Source organism: Maylandia zebra, linkage group LG5 (genome assembly GCF_041146795.1).
Source record: "Maylandia zebra isolate NMK-2024a linkage group LG5, Mzebra_GT3a, whole genome shotgun sequence".
NCBI lineage: Eukaryota > Metazoa > Chordata > Actinopteri > Cichliformes > Cichlidae > Maylandia > Maylandia zebra.
The window spans coordinates 20,078,519-20,094,038 of record NC_135171.1 but is presented as its reverse complement, the minus strand read 5'-3'; the positions used below and the strand labels follow the sequence as shown (position 1 = coordinate 20,094,038).

Below are 15,520 nucleotides of genomic sequence, written 5' to 3'. Positions count from 1 at the left end.
AATGCACGAGTACACACTAATGCATGAGTCAGAGCTGCGGATAGATGGTTACAGCATGGATCAGTACATCCACGCATTATTCCTACCACTTGAACAAACAGTTGATCCAATTGCATCTTTTGACTAATGATTGTGTCTGGCTGGCTAACTCAATAGCACAGCCAGAGTAGAGCGAGCGAATTCAATCAGTGAAGATACATTGCAATTGCACTGGTCTCAACAGTCAAGTATCATTTAACTGTGTGCGGCTTAAATGATAGACAGCAAAGGAGGGAAAGAGAGCCGGAGAGGGCAGAGTAATGACAGCGCCGGGCTGTATTGGCCATCCCAGAGCCGGTGGTGGAAGCTGGGGGATGTGTCTGATGCTTGCATCAGACAGAATGGGGCTCTCCATTCCATTACCGCCGAAGATAATAGAAAGTGCTGCCTTGAATATTAAACTCACACACTGAATAAACAGGCCAGCTTTCACTATTTTACAGACGGACACCTCAATACGCTCCAAAGCTGTCACAGCAAAAAGACCTCAAAGCAACAAAAAAAAAAAAAAAAAGTCTGTTTAATCCTCTCTCTTTTTCTCCAAGAGAAAAATAAAAGAAATTATAAATAAACAATTCTGCAAGGACAGGGATTAGACAGTAACATTCAAGAAAAGAACAGGACTGCGTGGAGGCTAAGAAAGACTCAACGAGTCTATTTTCCACAGTGGTTGCATTTGTGTTCGTGAGCTCAGCCTTACCGTAACACGTGCGTTTGTCAGGGCCCAGCTTCATGAGGTGAGGACAAGCACAGGAGAACGTCTGATTGAAGTTGATGAGGCACAGGTGAGAGCAGGGCTCTTTGCCGTCTTTAGCTGCACACGGATTAGGAGCTACGGAGACATGAGCACAGAAAAGGTTTTATTTTAAAAGTATGAAGGTCAATGAAATGTTTTAATGTGTGCTTAAAATCGAATGTAATTATACTTCCTAATGGTCAAGAAAATTCAGCATAGTGTAAAACTTCTTTTCCCCGTGAATTCTGCAAGCCACTTTGCAGCCCCCCTCCCAAAATCAGCTCCCCCCTTGCATGGTGTTCCTGTCTAATTACTGTTCTGACAGTTTTATCGATGCCTTCGTGTCTCGTCACATGCCTTAGGCTTTCATTATAAGCAGATGGAGGTCAGAGAGGTCTCAGAACGGCCAACTATAAATGACTGCAGATGGAAATACTGACTGTAGTGGTCTTGACTTACACAAACTTTCTTGTGGGGTGATTCAGTTTATGACTGTCAGTAACTCAAAATGTACAATTAACAACTTTGAAGGCAGAAACTTGTAGATAATTTCAGATTGTAATCTTTCCATATACTGATTGAATGGTGGTGCATACATGAGTGTGTGTCTGTTTCCTACCCTGTGGTTGTCTGGATGGATGGTACACTTGAAGGTCAAAGGGTTGCGTATTGGTTCTCTGCACCACTGTGACGTTGCTCCCGGTCCACTTGTTTGCCTTGGCCAGCGTGTTGGTCCTCCAGTCTGTCCAGTAAACTTCTCCACCGTACATGGTGACAGCAAACGGATGCGACAGATACTCGTGGCCCCTCAGAACCTCAATTAGTCCAGAACCATCATACTTGGCTGAATAGATGGCATCAGACCTGCATAAAGCACAAGTTTTAGCTATGTTTCGGAGTATTACTGAACATTTATGTGCAAATATTTTCATGTTTTTCCCTCTGTACAACCTGGCATCAATCCACAGGATGCGACGCTCTAAATAATCCACAGTGAGTCCATTTGGCCAGCCTCCATTGCCCGTTTCCTTATGGATAGTCTTCCTGCCTTCTCCACTCATGGATGCAGCTTCAATCCTTGGCAAACTGGCATCCCAGTCTGTCCAGAAGAGAATCCTAAAGAACCATAACACGAAATGAAACAGTCAGCAAGGTTTATAACTGAAAAAGCTCCGTAGTTACAGCCAAAACAATTAGAGCCATTGTAACGTGATGTTAATGTGTTCTCCTTGATATGAGGAGGAGGCGGAATAAACAGCTGTTACCCATCCCGGGGGTCAAGAGCAATAGCTCGGGGGTGCTCCACCTCCCCCGCCAGTAGCGTGGTCCTCATGGTTCCATCCAACTTGGCTACCTCTATCTGATCCAGGTTGCTTTCCACCCAGTAAATGTTTCCCGCTATCCAGTCGACTGCCAGACCCTCTGGTGTCGCCAGCCCGTACTGGATTACCACATCAAAGCTGGTTAAAGCTACAAGAAGAGAAAAAAATCAGGGCATATGTTCAAACATCATATTTCATCTCACTACTCAATAAAATAAACACTCCTCTGGGGTGCTTACATTTTTTAAATTCACACAGTATCTCAACATGTAGCATTAAAGGCTGCAGAGGCTGGGATTTGCTGACGACTACATTTCTAATCTTAACTGCTAATCCAGTTTTAGTTTGACAAATTATGTAAATGCAATGGAGCTATTTGGATAGGAAGTTAACTCTGCGATTTTCTTTAATCAAATGGTAAATACAGTAGTATTGTTCAGCATGGGTGGTGATGCTACAATTGCAGAAAAGGTCTCAAATGTGTGGTGTCTTCCAGGAGCAAAGAGACACATTTTCCAGCCCCTTTCTAACCCTTTCATTTTCCGTTGGGCTCCTAATCAGGGTCTAATTACACGAGTCATTATCCTCTCTGCCACAATGAAAGCATACACATACTGCTGCATGTAGCCTATGGACTGTGTAAGTAAACATGACACACAACAAGCAAATAAACATACAGTAAGATGCACAATATAAGTGGAGACTTGTGCACATAATTTCCTCATTATTGCTGCTGCAGCCATGATGACGCCTTGCTTGCCTGATGCAGCAGGTCTTGATTGACCGGTCTGACCTTATGTGATGAAGTATCTGATGTTCTGTTACCCAGAAGCCACAGCTCCAGCAGCATAGCTGTACACACTCTACAGTCTATTCTGCTTTTAAGCACAGAAAAGGGGCCCTGCATTCCAATGTGTTCCTTTCAGCTCAATAAAATCCTAGAAAACCTAATCATTGCACTGCAATTGGAAGGCCAATTTCCAGATGTTTTCAGCTGCAAATAGAATTGTTTTTCACTGATGAAGATCGTGCATTCTGGCATGAAACTTAGCGGACCCTCGATTGTCAAAACAAACCAAAGAGGTGGTGCTTTTAGGTCTTTTAGGCATAAAACCCTGTTACAGTACAAGGCTTCACCTCCATTCTCAGACAGCTTCCCACGATAGATCTTATCCTCCACGACGTCAGTCCAATAGAGGGCACTCTGGTTGAGATGGAAGTCCAGGGCTATGGTGTTTCTGAGCCCAGGAACTAACACGCTGAACTCTCCCTTATTCAAATCAATGCGGCGGATCTCATGGCGGTTGGAGAAAATGATAAAGGGTTTGAAAGGATCTGTGGAAAGAGGAAAAAAACAATATCCTAAAATATGGAGCTAACCAGATCATAAAGGGTTAAAACTTTTGCTTGGTCACCGTTGATTGATACTCAAAACGCTCCAAAATGGCTCTGCTGTGCAGCATGGAAAACCCTGCAGCCCTGTTCCTCTGCCGTGTGTGGCTTGACCAGCAAAGGAGGGGGTATGAAAGTGGCTCTAATCCCTGGTAATTAAAACTCAGTGTAAATAAGACAGGAGTTATCTGTACCTAACAGGCAGCCATACGGGCAGCAGGATGAATGACAGGGTGCTGGTGGCTAGTCTCTAAGACCTGGCAGTGAGAGGCAGCATCATAAATCTGTGTCCTCGTTGCTGCAGGGAGATAGCTACATTCTTTATGTGGATTACAAAATTCAAAGTTGATATAAAGTGATTAAGTATTTTCTGTCTTTCCCAAATTGCACTTTTAATGACTTTAATAATTTTTTTTAAAAACACATCAGCTCTTTAGTTTTTTCTTTGACATTTAATAATCACTTTTTCATAAACTAAAACTGGTAGTCAGAAAACACTAGCTAGGTTTTCTTCATGAATCTTTTTACATGTCATATACTCTCATTAAAACAATGTAATATGTTCCCCTTTCCTGTCTCCAGTGTACTGTCTATTGTCCAAAAAGAATACCATATTCTGGCGATATGCATCCTCTCCAACCACAGTTTCCTGCTTGGCTTGCCTCTCATTTCCTTCATCCCGAAACCAAACCACCCTTCGATTCTGCTGTTTTGGCAGTGATGAGGTATAGTAAGGGTCACTTCTTCTCCCCCTCCTGTGTAACTCAATTCTATACACACACACACACACACACACACGCGCACGCACACACACACACACACACACACACACACACACCCCTGCTCACTTCCCTAAATCTGCCTTTTGTTTCCATGATCCCTTACCCGTGCTCTTGCAATTCTCCTTGTCAGGCTCCAGTTCCCAGCCGTCGTAGCACGAACATATGACACTGAACTTGTTCTGCTCGCAGCGTTGACTGCACTTCAGGTGTTTAGCGCAGAAGCTCTGGATCTGACAAGTCTTGTTGTCAGCCCCCAACTCCATGCCCAGAGGACAGGAACAAATGACCCCCTCTCCGGGAGCCACTGTGCAGTTATGGCTGCACTCGCCGTTGTCCAGCGAACACAAGTCTGTAGATAAAAGGAACAGATGTACTTAACCGTTGATTTATTTTAGCGATCATTTTAAATGCAGGCCTTCACTTGCTGCGTTGCGTTCCCTGCAATGAGACATAGCCTGGGTGGTGTTGTTCCTTACCACAGAGTTTCTCATCAGAACCATCTGGGCAGTCGTCAGCTCCGTCGCAAAGTTTCTCCGCGGGCAGGCAGATGGTGGAGTCGTTGGCACACACATGGTGAGAGAGCTTACACACCAGTGCCTCACAGTTGTCCTCATCTGAGTTGTCCTCACAATCGCTGTCGCCATCACAAACCCAGGCTTTGCTGATGCAGCGTGCTACAGACAGAAGGCAGGGTTATTTCACGAGCAACGTCCGTCAGAACGTTGCATAAAATGTCATTAGAAGCAGAATGAAATTAGTCGGTGCATTTTAAGAAGTGTGGATTCCTCACCGGAGTCCCTGCAGCCAAACTTGACAGCTGGATCACACATGTGCGTGACACCCTCACAGTTCTTCTCATCGCTCATGTCCATGCAGTCAGTGTCCCCATCACAGCGCCAGCGCAAGGGGATGCACAGGCCATCCATCCGACACTGAAACTCATCTGTATGACAACCTCCAGGCGGGCGAGTGGCTGAAAAAACACAAAACAAACCAAAAAACAAGACATCAAAAAGACATCACTCGAAAGTGACGCCGTTTTGCGACATCTCTCGCATTAGGACACGCAGCCTTGAGCAAAAACAATGTGCGACTTCAAAAGATTGAGAACTAAAACTAATGAGGTGCCCGTTAGAAATTAGCACGCAGAAGGACAGATTTGACAGAAAAGCTTTAAGCGTGAATTCAGAAGGTCACTGTTTTCTACACATCAGCAGGCAGTTCGTTACAGCAGCAAAATATATTTGATTTATTTCGCTGCTTTTAAGAGAAGTTACTTATAAGTATAAGTAGGTATATCTGAATTATTGGGTGTCAAAGGTTGTACCTAACAGACAGAGTGACTTACGGACACGAAACCCATTGAATCAACTAAACAAAAGAAAGAGATTAAATAAAGAAATTAATGCAGAACCATCCGTGACACTAACAGCTACCTGTGCTTCATAAACACCAGCTTGAACATGAGCTTGAATGTTTAACATAAATTTGACTTCTGTAAACTCATTCAGTCTTGTTTGTTTCAACTAAGAAACACTGCAAAATATCCAACCTATACTATCAGCCAGGGATAGCAGGGATAGTTCAGTAGGTAGAGTGGTGGCCCAATGATCGGAAGGTCGGGGGTTCGACTCCACTGAACGGCTACCCTGAGGTACCCCTGAGCAAGGTACCGTCCCTACACACTGCTCCCCGGGCGCTGCACTGGTGGCTGCCCACTGCTTCACTGGGTGAATGGGTTAAATGCAGAGGAACTATTTCCCTATGGGGACTAACACGCACACTTTACACTTTACTTTAGCCAGTAGCCTTCGTAGGGGCTCTGTAGCGTAGTGGCTAACAAGCGAAACCTCCACGGTTTGGTCCCAGGAGGAGACTCAAATTCCTTTGGAAGGGCCATGCAGCGTAAAAACTCTGGCAAATCAAACATGTGGAGCTACCCGCTGTGACGACGCCTTGTCAATAAGGGAGCAGCCGAAAGTAGCTTCTATGGTAAGCCAGTGGCCCGTAACTTTTAGTGCACAATGTCTTTTTCCCCTTTCCTCACATTTATTGCCAGTACTCCTTCTTAGCCATTCTTCAACTAAAGCTTTTATTATTAAATATGAATACTAATTATATAGTATATAAATGCAAATTCTTTGTCAGGGGAAATCAATTATCATACATTTTTATGGGTACAACAGAGGTTGGTAATAGAATGCAGTCTGTTCCATCAGCTGCAGGTCCTTTTATTGTATTATTTTATTTCTGTATAGTACAATTGTCACGTTCGATAGCTACTTTTTAAATCATGTTTGTTTTTTGTTCCTTCCAAATGCAATACACCATAAAACTTCGCTAAGTACTGTGTCAGATTTCCCTGCCTGATATTTAAACGACTTCAAGTGTCTGAATAACATCACATAACATCCTTGGGAGTGCTGCGTGAACAGAAACATGAAGTTCAGAAAAGAGATGAAACAAACCTCTTCAAGTTGAAGTCAAGGCAAAACTTGTTCGCACAAGTGTAGCAAGGCTTTATCTAAACAGAAAACTTGACTCTTAACACACTGATTTTTTTAAAGGATATTTTAACACACTGTTTTTTCTAGTTAAAGGTGCATTCGATTGGAAAGCAATATTCTGCAGCAGTGGAAAAGTTTCAAGAGACAATATGGAGGTTAGATACAGACCCTGATTGGTGCAGTTTGCATGGGTCTCGTCACTGTAGTCTCCGCAGTCATTGTCTCCGTCACAGGTCCAGTAATCTGGGATGCAGCGGCCGCTGTTACACTTGAACTGAGCGCTGGAGCAGGAGTGACTACAACCTGCCTCGTCACTGTTGTCCCCGCAGTCGTTATCTGGAAAACAAATGCAGTGAAGCAACGCTAACTTACTCACTTTGTGAGGCATGCAGTGCAGATGATAGATAGACAGGTGGATAGATAGATAGATATCATCTTTTCTCAATTACGACAGAGAAAATTAAAAAAAAACTTAACACAAATTAAATTGAACATCAAAGATGAGAGTCAAAGTAATCACAGAAACTGCATAGATCAGACCATGCACCATGAGAGAATGTACCCAGCGCTGATACATTGAGCTTGGAAGCAGAGCATTCTGAGCACTTTTGAGACAACCTAATACATAATGTTCAGTATTTGTTAAACAATTTGACTATGAAGTCATCTGGAAAATAGCATTTATTCTTTAGTTAAGGTTTCCAGTAATTCCTCAAAAAGTACACTTTGATTATTTAATGTATTTGTTTTAATGAATAGTTTACTTGGTGTCAAATTTGTGCACAATGGACTAATCAATGCTAGCAGTTTTGGTCTCAGCTTGTGGCCATGTTTAATGAGCAGAAAAGCAGCCCTAACTGTTTCTAATCCTGCCTGGTCAGTCCTAAAGCGAGGCTAGCATCAAGGCTTTTGTGGTGCATGTTGATCTATGCACTAACCGGTCAGGTTTGGACAATTCAACTCATCAGAGCCGTCCTCACAATCCTTTTCTGAAAGACAGAACCAATGGAAGACAGCAGATTGGGCTAACAGCACAACACGTGACAACAAAACCAATTGCACACACACACACACACACAGACACGCACATGCAAACGCAAAAGATGATGAAAAGAAGAGCGTATGCAAAAATGAGGCTGGTGGCCAAACATGCACAGATAACTGGGACAAAGACAAACAACGAGTTGCTACTGTACGTCGACATAAAAGACACGCAGACGAGATAATAAAGAAGAGAAACTGACCATTATCACAGCGCCAGTTAATGTTGATGCAGCGCCCATTGTTGCAGGTAAACTGAGTGAGGGGGAAACAGGTGGGGTAGGCTGTGGACAGAGGAAGACTTTTAGATATAAAGCGCTAGCTCACGTGGCGCTCATATGGCAAAACAATTTGTACAACGAGCTGTCGGGTGGAAATTAAGTTGACTAACCGCAGGAAGCAGGCTCATCTGATCGATCACCACAGTCGTCGTCCAGGTCACATGTCCAGGAGATGGGGATGCAGCGCCCGCTAGCACACGAGTACTGATTGGGCGGGCAGGTTCGGGCTAAAACACAAAATAGCAGAGTTCACGTCATAAATAGAAAAAAACCTCCGAAACGACCCAAAATAAATGAGTCTTTGTCTACCTGAACAGGTGGTGTTGGACTCATCCTCGTCATTCCCGCAGTCATTATCCCCGTCACACAGCCAGCGCAGAGGGATGCAGCGGTTGTTCTTGCACTTAAATCTGTCTGCGGAGCAAGTGTGCTGGTCTGGAGAGGGGGAAAAAAAGGGCGCACTGAAGGGCGAGGGAGAAACAGGAATACAAGAAGCCGTGTGTGGAGATGGGGAACGGAAAGGTGAGAGAGTTCGGAGATGTGAGGTGAAAACGAATACAAGAGAGGGTAGATATTCCAGCTGGTTTGGACGGGGTGTTGTTTTGTCTGGAAGGGAAACCTGTCTGCACTTTTGACCACAGGCAGAAAGACAGACGGAGAGACAGACAGAGAGCATTTCCCGAGCCGCAGAAATCGTGTACCCGCATATACACGGGCATTCACACACACACAAACTCTCGCCCACTCAATTCAAAATCTCTCATTTCATTCTGGCTCCACTACAAATTCAGGACACCATCTGACTCAGTAGCAAAAGGAGGGGCAGCTGTTTTGTTTGCGTGTACGGGCAGTAACTCACAACACAGTTCAAGAGCCTCATCGCTGTTGTCCAGACAGTCGTTGTCTCCGTCGCACTTCCAGCGCTCTTGGATACAACGGTTGTTCTTACAGGCAAACTCTCCAGGCTGGCACTGAGGAGGAGGTACATAAGAGGGGTTTGCTGTAGAAGAGAAGAAGGAGGTTAAAGACAATGTGGAGGTAAAAACAAAACATAAAAACAAAGGTCCTGAGGGACATAAAAGTAGCAGGAGTTTGCAACGAATTCTGAAAATATTCCACAGAAGGGAAAAATGTAATTGTGAAAAAGCACAATTACATGAACATTCATGAAATCCATCAGTCAAAACCCACCCATAGCAGGCTGAGGCTGAGCTGACTGGTGCTTGCATAACAATCAAGAAAACCAGAAGGGAACCACTTGTACAAAGACTGTAATCTCTGGTTTTGTTGCAAAACAACAAGAACACCTTGAAGACAACGCTTCACAAAGGCAGCGTTTTTTGCACAGTTTGCACTGGATTGCATTACAGTATGTAGATGTTGCTTGCTCTTGTAGCCTGCTCTTGTGTGTCTGCATTTGTTCAAACATTTTAGGACTAACAGTTTTAGAAAACATACAGTCAGACTGCTTGACTCATCTTGTCTGACATACAAGAAGCTTAACCTTGTGGGTAATGGAGCAAAACTGGTGCCATTAGAAACACCCTGCAGACGCACACAAGCACGTACAATGAGTTCATGCACAAACCTCTGCAGCTGGTGTTGTCAGTTTTGTCTAGTACTTGGTCTTCTGCACAGGCACACTGCCTCCCTCCTGGTATGGCCAGACAGAGACTGTTGCAGCCTCCATTGTTTACGCGACATGCATTAGAACCTGTAGATGAATGGGCACTTATGAGATGCTGTCTCTGTGGACAATAATACTTTTTAAGTTAGCATGCTTGGATGGATGTTATGTATAACGCTTTTCCCAGTACCTTGCTGCTGCTGAGCATCGTACATTCGAATTTCAAAGATGGGAGGTCGCTCGTTGCGCAGTAGAGTGGCAGTGCCTGTGGTGGTGTCCAACTTGTAAATGCTACCACTGCGGTACTCGTTCCAGAACAAAAAGTGTTTATAGTGGCACAGACCAAAGGCGTGGTTCAGCTCCTGACCTTCATACACCGTCTGGTGATGTGAGAAGAGAGGCAAGACTGTAAAGCATGTTTTTATAATGAACCGCTACTGCATATATATGGTCAGTTAGGTAACAGATGGGGTTGTTGGTCAGTTTCAGCTGGTTTGGTGTTAATGAAATTAATAACAGTTACAGTAGAGGAAAAGAAGGTTTGCTGTGTCTCCCAGGACAGTCTCAAGAACATGGAGGAGATTCCAAGAGACAGGCAGTTACTCTAGGAGAGCTGGATAGGGCCGTAGAAGGCCTTTAACCCATCAGCTGGACCGGTGTCAATAGGATGAGCACTGCCAGAACTACGATATGACCTCCAGCAGGCCACTGGTCTAAATGTTAGCATGTCTAACCATCACAGACAATGAGAGACAGACTCATAGTGGGCCGTATGGAGCCTGATTAGCATTTGCCCTATAATTCCAGAATTGGCAGGTCCACAACTGCCACCCTGTGCTTTTCATAGATGACGGCAGGTTCACCTTCTGCACAGTTGACGACATGACCTGTTTGATAATGGCTCAGTGATGGTATAGGGTGGCACCCTGACTGCAGTTAGGCATCAGGATGAAATCCTTGGACCCACTGTCAGGCCCTACACTGGTGCAGTGGGTCCTGGATTCCTTCTGGTGCTTGAAAATGCCCGCGTTCATGTGACAAGAGTTGACTGGCCCCCACATTCACCTCTCCTAAAATCAGTCGAACACCCTTGGGACATTATGTTTCAGTCCACCCAACGGCATCAGTATAGATATCCAGCATGATTTTTTTCCCTTTAATTTTTTTGAGCAGTGTAGTTCAAACCTTGCTCATGGTGATGATAAAGTATGATGCAATGACTGGTGTTTTTTACTAGTTATTACATGGGTTAAGTAACATAAGTGTCTAGGCAATAGCAATATAAAAATGCACATTAAACATTGACTGGCACTTGTTTCACTAATGTGTGTGTGTGTGTGTGTGTGTGTGTGTGTGTGTGTGTGTGTGTGTGTGTGTGTGTGCGCGCGCATAATATTTAGATTCCATTCCAGTTTCTGCATTATAAAAACAGCACCAATAGCACCACAGCTCAGTGAAATCAAAATATCAGTTCAGACACAAGGAGAAACCAGTGTTAACAAAACTCAAGGCCACATTGTTTGTACTACACAGTGATAGACCACCCACATTATTCCACTGCTTTAAAGCGCATTCCTTATTAGTGCACTGACACCCGTTTTTAACTCCTGTCTGAAGTTACCAGACTCCAGTAAAACAGTTTTAACCTTCAATTCTTAAACCATTTTAATTCTGACCTTGCGTCCGGAACTGTTAAGGTAGACCATCTCTATGCGGTCGTAGTAGGCATCCACCCAGTAGAGGATTCCCTGGGGGATGTCCAGGCTCAGGCCGTTGGGCCACAGCACTGTTTTACTGGTCAGAAACACATTTCTGTTTGAGCCATCCATCCACGCCCGCTCGATCTTTCCACGCTTGCTTTCCTTAGGATCCTCTTCCCAATCTGTCCAATACATCCACCTGAGGAATAACAAGGGAACTGTTATGGGTACAAGTGATAGCAAGACAGGAAAAGGTAAATATTATTGGTGCATCGTAAAGAATCACTTAGGATTAACAAAAGCAGTGACATTTTATCTAGCTGCCCTAAAGCACCCAATACTCATCAAACCAACCAGTGGGGAATGCTCAGCAGTGTGTCTCAGCTGATATGCCCACAGGCATGCCGGTGTTTGTCATCAGGTACTCTAGGTCCTGTCAACCACTGATGTCTACACTATTGTGCGACATTAGAAACGTCCCTTCTTGCCATAATATGACCGACATTAACAGTGGCATTCTATAGTTCCCTTGCCTTTTCCTCTTTCTAGTGGTTTCTGCTAGTTTCTCCTCCTCCTTGCTGAGCCTGATTGATTACAGGCATTAGTAGAAGTGAGTGCCTTTCCCCAGGGAAGTGTGTGGACACACATCACCCTGTCACTAGCAATCCAATGTGTGTGCGTGTCTTTGCGTGGGTTTATGAGCATGTATTTCTCAGGAAAGAGCACAGGAGGTCTTATCAATAAGACACATCCATGTACACCATTATAAAGAATTATTTGAAAGAGCAATATGGCTACATGCAAATGAAATGGAGCTAATGAAACTAATATACAAAATGCTCCATCTGTTTTAGTAAATAAGGTGTGATAGGTGTAATCAGAAAGGACTCGCCAATTCGAGGGGAAAATGGTCAGCAGCACTGGGTGAAAAATGATCAAAGGGCTTCGGCTGGATGATACAAAGATACTGCTTACAAGGAAAAGCAACAGATAAAGATAAAAGCAAACAAAGAGAGCAGACAGAAATGTTGCTTTGGTTTTACTGACAGGGGAGCAGCAGGGTGGGTATTTTTTTTACTTGAGTCATCAGACAGACAACCAGATGTAACGATCACCTATTATTATTATTATTATCTCTTATCTGCTTTCACTTGTACCTTATTACCATCATTTCCTCTACTGCTCTTTACTGATATCTGTTCTCTCTGCACTCTATTCCTCCCTTCATCTCTTTATCCTTATTACCCATGAAGCGGATCCACTACAATGGCACGAGGGTGAGTCATTTTCCCTTCAATCAGTGTTTTCCGGGTGCGTGAAGCCTTTTCCAGTCGAGCCACACTGATAGTTTTCTTGGGCCCGTCATCTGTCCAGTACAAGTTGTCAGCCATCCAGTCCACAGCTATACCCTCCACCGTGTGGATCGCTTAGACAAACACAAACAGTGGCTGTGAAGTTTTTCTACACAGCATAAAGCATATCACATGCTTTATAAGTAAGGTACTGAAAGAGGCTGTAGTTGCTACTTGTTATAAACTGGACTGAATATAAGAGTCATATTGTAAAGCACTTTTTTATCTCAAATAATTTTAAGCCAGATCAACAAAAACAGTCTTTTACAATATGGCTACAAATTTTATTTTAAGAAATGCGTTTTTGAGATTATTATGGAAAATCATCGAACTAGCTCATAATCTTGGCATGTCGTTTTGGTCTCTCCAATCAGCTGCTGTTGCCGTACCTTCCTTCAGAATGGTATCCCTCTCCGTTCCATCAATCTTCTGGCGCCCAATCATGTAGCTGGTGGCGTCAGCAAAGTAAATGAACTCGGTCTCGGCGTGAAAATCCAGCGCTCTCGGGTTCATTAGATTCTCGATCGGGATCATGTACTCATCTGGCACCTTAGCATTCATGTCCATGCCTCTGATGACCCCCGGGCGACCTTTACCATAGACCAGGAAGAGCTCGTGCTCTGGTTCTGTGGCAAAACAAGGGAATAAAGGTAAAACACTTCAACTTAGACCATCATTTACTGTTCTTTACTTTATTTTTTTTAAAGGAATCAAAATTAGAGGCCAACTCATATGCTGACACAGTTATTTCTGAATAATTTATATGGATTATTAATGTTAAAAAAAATGCAAGTTCAACAAAAGCCCAAAAATGAAAATTAAGTGATTTTTAATGAGACAGCGAAAGAAGAGGATGGGTGCCCTTTGGGTCAATCAATATTGCCATTTTCAAGGACGTTCTTTTCTCAGTAGGCAGATCAATATAAAGCTGTTATTGGTGGATAGTAAAACACTTCTCAGAATAAGCTGAATCACACTGACAGCTTTGTGGAGCGGCCAGCAAAGAGCCAGCAATGCTGTTAAAATACATAAAACAAATGCTGGAGCTCAGTGCCGGCGTTACTTTCAGAAAACTCAACTCTGCAAATAACTTGAGAACAGAAAGACTGCATATGCAGGACAGCAGAAGAGATCGTTTCATACATCGATAAATGACTTGTACAACTTGGTTCGCAGATCATTTGATATAGAGTCACTGAGGTAGAGGGAGAGAGTTGTGCTTAAACTCAAACAGTGAGATAGCAGGATTAAATCTACAGGAGAATGAACACAGACAGACAGCAACTGCTCGAGACATCTGTTAATCTGGTGACTTCAAACTGAATCTACATGGATCCGAGCCAAGGCAACAGTTGAGACCAAAATACACTTAAAGCAGCTCTTCTCATAGAAAGGCCTTTATAATACCTTCTCATAGGGCACATGTAGAAAGTCTAAAAAGACCGTCCAAATTCTTAAAAAAATGGCATTTCTACATGTAACAATCTTATGCACGACACAATTCAACAAACTTGTTTCTTTCTTAGTAAAATTTCAAATTACTTGAGCTATGCCCCCCATACACCCACTGGGAAATTCAGGAGCCCACCCTCGTCTGGGAATACTGCTACAGTGAATGTTTGACACGCAGATAACTTTTGATGGATGTGTTGATTTACAATCGCTGGAGCTCAGTCACCGTTCATTCCCACTCACTTTTGCAAGATTTGCCATCGCTACCCAAGCTAAATCCAGAGCGACAGCGGCAAGTCCGCGTCTTTTGGCCATTCCCCAACAGACAGATGTCGGAGCAACCTCCAGCCTTCCCAAACTGGTCCTCCTCGCATGCGTGGCTGCGCACTAGAAACCAAGAAAGAGGGAAAAAATGAGTCTCATAATAAAATATCCACCTAGGAATGATGTATATGTGCGGGCATGTCTACCTGGGGGCTGCCGTCTCTGGTGGTAGACGTGCAGAGCTCCTCCCTTGTCCACCCTGGTCACCACCTGGTAGTCTGTGCTGTTGAAGCGGTTCACCCTGATCACACTGGTCTTGGGCTGCATGTTAGCGTTGTCTGAGTTGGTGGCGTAGAGATAGTTTTCAAATACAGTCAGCCCATACAGATGCTCAATCTAAAAACAACACAAATCAGAGGGAGAGGAAAGCACAAAAAACGCTTTATTTTTTTCAGTATTTCATGTGTTTCGTCTCTTGTTGTTAAACTTACATGTACAAATACTCATACAAAATAAGTTTTCCATAAACAAAGTCTCTCTGACTAACAGTCTTTACAAAAAAATAGACCTACAAGCGCTTTATTAGTCTGCAGAGACTGTAAAAAATCATCTAAGCCCTCGTGACGTCTACGCAGAAACACTTTAGTCTTGCCTTTGTGTGTAACCTCATAAAAAGGGGTTTAACTTTCATAAATTTGAACAAATAAATGCAATCCAAGAGCTGTTTTTTTAGTAGTGCACTCCCCTGCATCGCCAATATACAACAATGGATCTGTCACTCCTTGCTTTGTGACATTTTCCTTGAGCGAGTCTTTTATTTTCTCTGTATGGGGACAATTTGGTAGCTATTATTTTCCTCATTCCATGGCAACTTACCACCAAAACAAAACAGTTCTCTCCTCTTTGTGATCTTCTTGGTGACATTTCCGATGGTTAGATTTTTAAAAAACTCTTTTACCATTAAACAAATGCTGTGTTGCTATGTCACCTTTAGTTTAATAAACCATGCGCACATGTGTAGAACA

General features: G+C 43.5%; 1 protein-coding gene across 1 annotated transcript in view; it reads right to left on the bottom strand.

The window, feature by feature from the left end:
• LOC101472613 (low-density lipoprotein receptor-related protein 1) overlaps positions 1–15,520 on the bottom strand; it is a 101,908-nt gene that overhangs the window by 35,229 nt on the left and 51,159 nt on the right. Inside the window, exons 9-28 of the mRNA XM_012917475.5 lie at positions 14,702–14,891; positions 14,475–14,618; positions 13,169–13,405; positions 12,673–12,853; positions 11,404–11,626; positions 9,918–10,107; positions 9,689–9,814; positions 8,960–9,100; positions 8,410–8,535; positions 8,211–8,327; positions 8,023–8,103; positions 6,947–7,114; positions 5,062–5,244; positions 4,748–4,945; positions 4,375–4,620; positions 3,235–3,432; positions 2,041–2,245; positions 1,727–1,891; positions 1,395–1,639; positions 740–871 (exon numbers count right to left, since the gene is read on the bottom strand). Of these exons, the coding sequence (XP_012772929.2) occupies positions 740–871; positions 1,395–1,639; positions 1,727–1,891; positions 2,041–2,245; positions 3,235–3,432; positions 4,375–4,620; positions 4,748–4,945; positions 5,062–5,244; positions 6,947–7,114; positions 8,023–8,103; positions 8,211–8,327; positions 8,410–8,535; positions 8,960–9,100; positions 9,689–9,814; positions 9,918–10,107; positions 11,404–11,626; positions 12,673–12,853; positions 13,169–13,405; positions 14,475–14,618; positions 14,702–14,891 (3,496 nt within the window). The remainder of the gene's footprint in view (positions 1–739; positions 872–1,394; positions 1,640–1,726; positions 1,892–2,040; positions 2,246–3,234; positions 3,433–4,374; positions 4,621–4,747; positions 4,946–5,061; positions 5,245–6,946; positions 7,115–8,022; positions 8,104–8,210; positions 8,328–8,409; positions 8,536–8,959; positions 9,101–9,688; positions 9,815–9,917; positions 10,108–11,403; positions 11,627–12,672; positions 12,854–13,168; positions 13,406–14,474; positions 14,619–14,701; positions 14,892–15,520) is intronic.